The sequence below is a fragment of the Haemorhous mexicanus genome, chromosome 17 (assembly GCF_027477595.1).
Source record: "Haemorhous mexicanus isolate bHaeMex1 chromosome 17, bHaeMex1.pri, whole genome shotgun sequence".
In the NCBI taxonomy this organism is placed as follows: domain Eukaryota; kingdom Metazoa; phylum Chordata; class Aves; order Passeriformes; family Fringillidae; genus Haemorhous; species Haemorhous mexicanus.
In genome coordinates, this window is record NC_082357.1 from 6547761 (window position 1) to 6553904 (window position 6144).

At 46.8% G+C, this 6144-nt stretch overlaps 1 protein-coding gene across 1 annotated transcript; it reads right to left on the bottom strand.

Annotated features, from left to right (window-relative positions):
- Positions 1-1360: 1360 nt before the first annotated feature.
- Positions 1361-5732, bottom strand: SOCS1 (suppressor of cytokine signaling 1). Its single transcript, XM_059861227.1, has 2 exons — positions 5531-5732; positions 1361-3623 (listed from the first exon to the last, which is right to left on the bottom strand). Exon 2 carries the CDS (start codon positions 3546-3548, stop codon positions 2925-2927), a length of 624 nt encoding a protein of 207 aa, XP_059717210.1. The 5' UTR covers positions 3549-3623; positions 5531-5732; the 3' UTR covers positions 1361-2924.
- Positions 5733-6144: the final 412 nt, after the last annotated feature.

A 6144-nucleotide genomic window follows, 5' to 3' on the forward strand; every position in this document is an offset into this window, starting at 1 on the left:
ATTTCAGCCTCTTCTAAAGCACGGCTTTGCTGGGCTCCTGAGGCTCAAATTCTCCCATAGGCCTTTAACAGATTGACTGTTTACTTTTCAGCCACAGTCAGAAGGTCAGAGGAAAGAGCTGGGTGAGAGGAAGGGACTGGAATCACCACTCTTCATGTACTATTTAGCAGGAGGGAGTAAAATCTGCTGCATGTTTCTATTACTTCAGGTGCAGAGTACTGCAGATTGCTTATTTGACCTTGCTACTGCTTTATTAAAACTGAGGATGAGAGATTTGACAGCTGAAATTACTACAGAAATCTTCAGGAGATTCCTGCTGTGCTCCTTAGATGTGACAGCACCCTTAAATCAGTGTACACAGGCAAGCAGGCATTTAAGAGAGCCCTTCATTTGCTCTTATAGAGGGAAAGTCAGAGTGATATTGTGAACACACATCCTGTGGGGTCAGGATTTCCTTACTGCATTGGAGCAACTCATATATACCTAATAGAAGGAGGATCTGCCTGGCCACTGTATTGTATACTAGGGAGAAAGAGAGAAGGAAAGGAAGGGGAAGAAAAATAAGGCAGGTAAAGATAATGTAATCTAAAAATACAAGTCAGCTTTGTCTCCTCTTAAGAGACATTTTATACAAGTCTGACCTTCTTGTCCTTATTTATAGTTTTGGTTATATATTTTTTCTGAGTTATCCCATATTTGCATTTCATACTTAAGACAAAATGAAGATATTTTGGCACCTCATGTGGGAGGACATTTCTGCTAAACTTACAATAGCAATAGAAGAGAGAAAGAAAATGTGTTTCTGCCGAGAAGAAAATGAAATTGACTCAATTCTTATGCTTTTTATTCCACGCCTCTCAGTGGGAAGCCCCTTATTCTATATCTAGGTCTAGTTTTGGTTGGTTTTCTCAGAGGTAGCAGAGAACCATCTAAGTTACATGGTGCTTGTTCTACCAGAAATGCTGTCATGTGGGCACTCTTCTGTATAGCAGGGCAAGAGCCATTAGTTCAGAGCCTGAAGGGTTAAAAGATACTAGAGTGGAGCTGGGAAAAAAGAGTATGGGGAAGGGATAAGAATCTGCTGACAGCAAACCAGTCTGGCAGCCTTCACCCTACAAAGACTTTTTTTCCAATTTAACAATGCTGTTCACATTCAGGCAGTAGCTTTGCTCCAGTCTCCTATCTGCTGCATAGCACAGCATTCACTACTTCCCAAATTTATATCCTTGCAGCTGCTGTGGGAAAATGCATCATTTGACAACTAATTCCAGCTTTAGAATTAAGCAGAAATGCTTTCTGCTGTTTTAGGACTGATCCAAAGAACATTTTTAGGGAAGCAACACATCAGAAACTCATGTGATACTGCGTGTTCTTTTTATCTTTTTTTGTAATCTTCAATCCACTGAGTGATCCTTAGTCATGTCTGAGGAGGAAACCTATTTATTCCAAAGAAATATCAATGAAGTAAGAGCTGATTTGGTAAAGGATCACTATAGAACATACACTCAGTGTCTCCTAAAAGTGGCTTTATCTTTCAAAGGAATGTGAATTACAGTAGGGGGAGAGACCTTTTATCTCCCAAACTCTGAAGATTACTTCATTTACTTCTTGCAGTTCCTGTAAGCCCTGTAGATCTGGGCTGATAGAGTACATTTCTGTGAAAGACTCTGTGCCTTCTTTGAAGTGATTTGGTTCAGCTGTTTTTCTAAGTCAGCTTTTCATGGATTTCAGGAAATGCTTGGGGGAGAGGAGAATCCCCTTCTCATAATGCAGGTGACACTTTGCCAAATCAGGCATTTCAAGTCATTCACAGCTGCAGTTTCTGGGGGCACTGTTTTTGTGTTTGATGAGCAGATGGAAACAGAACAGTTAATGTAGTTTAACTTTCTCTGAATGCAATTTAGCCACTAGAAAATACAGCTGCAAATGTAGAGGCTTATGTTCTCTGGATCCTGTCATGGAGCTAAGTCACAGATTCTTTTAACATGTCAAATCTCTGCTCTGTAGATCAGGAGGAATTTAAGATGAGAAACATCTTTTTTATGTGTAAGGATGTCTGCACCTTTGCCATTTGTGTATGCAAATTTACAAAGGGAACTAAGCCATCATTTCCCCAATGCACCACAATGATACAGGATTCACAGACTTTTAAAGTGTGTGAAGAGCATTTCTGGACAGTTTTATTTTTCCCCACCGAGGAAAAATAAAACTGGGTTTTTTTTCATGGGGTTTGGTTACGTCAGACAGCAACGTCTTCTAGCTCAGGGTTTTGCACCTTTCCACAGAAATAAGGCAAACCAGTGTTGGTGCGGCTTGCTCAGCCAAGGGTTTGATTTACTCTGTCAAAAACTATGCACCACTGCAGGCTTAAGACATTGTCCCTGCTCTCATGGATTTAGGAGAGAGGTAGATTCCTGGGCAGATTCACCCTGAGTATATTTTCTACTTGCTTGCCCTTTTTTGTTGTAGGCTTTTGCAGGCAGGAATCCTCTGCCTGCTGGACCAGACAGACTAATTTGCTAGGGCAAAGAAGCAGGACCATGTGGAGACCTCTCTGCACTTACACACTCAGTTAAGCAGTTAATCTGCCAGCAGGATAGGTGCCAGAGCCTTTAAAACTAAAATCAGAGATGCTATTTTTTTTTAAAAACTGTGACAATAAAGTTTATTATGTTAATATCATTAAAAATATTATAAAATAGTAAAATATTCTGCTTGGCAGAAAAATCATGCCAGGGTTTTAAAACCCCAGGTTTGTGCAAACAGTTTTTGTAAACATAAGAAGTCAAGTGTTGAGGTTCCATCACAAAATACAGTAAACTGCTACAAAAATAAGTTTGCTCACTGTCAAACATAATTAAAAACCCAGGAAGATGGATTTTGTTACACATGTCTAATGTGTCCCTATACAGTTAATGCTGCGCTTATATCTGAAATGGAAAGGATTTCAGATAGTCCTTTAAAACGGGATTCAGTGGGATCTGATTTAAGTTCTCTCTTCCAAAAGTCTTCACGATGCTTTTCCGGCAGAGCTCCTGCAGTGGCTGCACCCGGACCTTGCGAAGGGGGGTAACCAGTACCTTCCTCGGGGAGCTTAGGTAATGTTCCAGCAGCTTAAAAAGACAGTCAAAAGTCTCTTTGCTGCCATCCAGGCTGAAACGCCCAGTCTGGAAGTTAATCCGGATACTGGTGGGCCCAGTTGCAGTCTTAACACTGATGGCAAAGAAGCAATTCTTTTGTGTGCTGTCCCTGATGAGGAAGGTGCCCTCGGGCTCAGACTTCAGCTTCTCGTGGGCAGCACTGACAGTCAGAGGCCCCCAGTAGAAGCCACAGGCATCCAGCAGGCTGCTGGCTCGAGTGATGCTACTGAAATCCGCCTGGGAGCGAAAGGTTCGGAAGTGCGTGTTGCCCTGTGCCTGCAGAGTGCCGGGCCGGCCGGGGCCCTGGAAGCCTCGTGCCTGTGAGCGATCCCGTGCCGGAGGGTCAAGAAGCCGTCGTGGGTCTGCTCCAAGACCATTATCTGCTGACACCTTGCTGTGCGCTACCATCCTACAGCCGAGAGCAGCGGATGCGGTCTTCCATAGCGTCAGCGGCTACGGCAGGGAGTCCTTCCAGCAGCTACTCTGAAATGCCAAGGAGAGACACCACGTGAGATCGATCCCCAGGGACAGGCGGCGGCAATCGCTGAATGAGCGACTCTTCCATTGATACACCTCCCCCCATTATAAAATAATTAAATATTCATTTTCCAGTTTACACCAGGCAAACAACTGCTCTCTTTTGGACAGGATTAGCAGCCTATCACTATGACAAACTCCAAAGCTACAAAAATATTTAGCAAGGATCATTAACAGCTACAGAAGATAAGTTTCCCTGCTATGAGCCCTTTTAGGGCCTAGCAACTCAAATGACTTGTCAATGAGAAGTCATCTCATGGACACCTTCTCCCATTCTCAAGTTTTTAAAGAACAAATCAACAAGGTTTTAGAACTGAATTACCTTTTTTTCTGCCTTCCCAACTATAATGTCAGAACTCAGCACACAATGTTGTTATTTGGTGCATGCATTGTGTGAAAAAGAGAAAGAGGATGAAGGCTGTGTTCCCAGATAATTGGGGAAGAGAGTGAGGTGAGGTTCCATAGTACGACTGAAGTGTAACTTGGAGGGGCAGCCTGTAACATGGTCAATTTACACAGTAATCCTAAAACTTCTTTCCTCTCTCCTGTTAACCTGAGGCTCAGCCATAAAAGGCCATTTCCATTCTCCCAAGTTTCCCTTGGGACGGCAATGCTACAACCTACTAGCTTATACAAATCAACCTCTGTGAACCCTTAAAGCATTACTCCGCAGTCTCTCTCTCTTTTTTGTATCACATGCACTCTAAGTGGCCCAATCTAAATTGCTTCCTATTGATATATCTTTCAACATGAGGGACTAAATTCATCCCTCGTATTACTTCAAAGGAATTAGCAGTGCTGCACCAGGAATGAGTTTGGCCTGAAATGTCTGCCTCTGACAGTGTGGTTCAATACATCTCCGCTGGTTGCCTTGACCTTACTGGCAAGCATAGATTTTAGGATTTATCCCTATAGTCAGATATAGATCTGCAGCAGCAGCTTGTTGAGAAACCTTGAAGGATTCTCAGAAATGAATCCCTCAGCCGTCTCACAGTTCAGGGTAACATGCTAATGAGAATTTCTAAGAAAGTGTGCCGCTGGATTCCTGTCTGTGCTAATTTAACAACTTGATGTTTAGTTTCATTTAAGTCATATTAATTCCTCAAGCACCTACGAGGGTTATAAAATCCTTAAGCTGGTAAGTAACAGGCTGAAAGTAGCATTGGGCTTGCTTTGCACAGCAGACGGAAACTGATGCCAGTTTTTCCAATTACTAAGCCAGGATTATCGCTCAGTATTTAAAGTTCAAAATTCAGTTTCAGGACACCCTGGGGAGAAATAAGCACTAAGCCCGCGATCTAAAAATCAAAGGCCTCCCTAGCAGAAGCCGTAGGGAGCCAAGCGAGAGTTCGCAGTGCCTTTCCAAAGCGCAGAGAGCAAACAGGGGACACGCCAGTCTTCGGAGCCCGAAAGCCAGGGCAGGGATCTGGGACAAGGGTGCCACGACTGCGGCGGAGCGGAGACTTCCGCGGGGTCCGGGGCCCGGCCCTGCCCGGCGGGTCCCGGCGGCGGCGCGGCCGAGCGGGCACTGCGGGCCCGGGGCTGCCCCGGCTCCCACCGCCAGCGCGGGGCCCTGCAACCCCCGCTGCGTGTTCCCTTTAGTGCTTGTCCCACTGTTTTACACCAGGCACAACAGGTCTGTGAGAGCACGGACACTGAGCCAAAAAGGGAGTGAAAAATGTATTAAAAAATAAAAAGAAAATTAAAGGGCAAAGACTCCCGAAGCCACCACGCTCTTGGCACATCTGGCAGGACTCCTCCGAAAATCTGAGCTCATCGGGCTGAGGCGCCCGAGCCCTCTCGGTGCACGTCGCTGTTGGCGCGGTCCCCCCGGGGCAGACACTCTCCCTTACCTCGGGGTGCCGCGGGTGGGGGGCGTCCGCGGAGCGCAGCACACGCTGCCAGTTCCAGTCCTGCTGCTAGTCCAGGTCCTGGCCCCGGGGGCCGGCCGAGCATCCTCCGGCGGGGGCCCTGCCTGGCGCCGCGGCGAGCCGGGGCTGCCGCGGGGCGGGCGGGCGAGCAGCACCTCCAGGGCTCCCGGCCTTTCCAGCGCACTGTGGCGGCGCATCGGGCCCGGCTTTTTATTTAACGCGGAGCTCGGTTCGGCTCCTCCCCGCCTTCTCGGAAACCATGCGGCCTTCACTTTCGCTTTCCAGTGTGTGGCCCTGAGCGCCGCCTCTGGAGAAAGCCCCATGGGCTCCCTGCACCGCCACTGGGGATGCTCTTCAACCTTTCTTCTTCTATCCGAGTACGTCTGGGTTTAAACTTTGGTGGTTTTTTTTTGTTTTGTTTTGTTTTGTTTTGTTTTTTTTTTGTCGGACAGCCCCGTTGGAGCAGGCGGTGGCCGCGGGCAGGGTCGAGAGGTGCTGCGGGGGAAATCCGAGCACGGAAGCGCTCTGAGGCCTCAGGGAGGCCAGGGGACACTCGAGGTAGGTGATGGATGAGGCTCTGATGGCAGCTGCCTCAA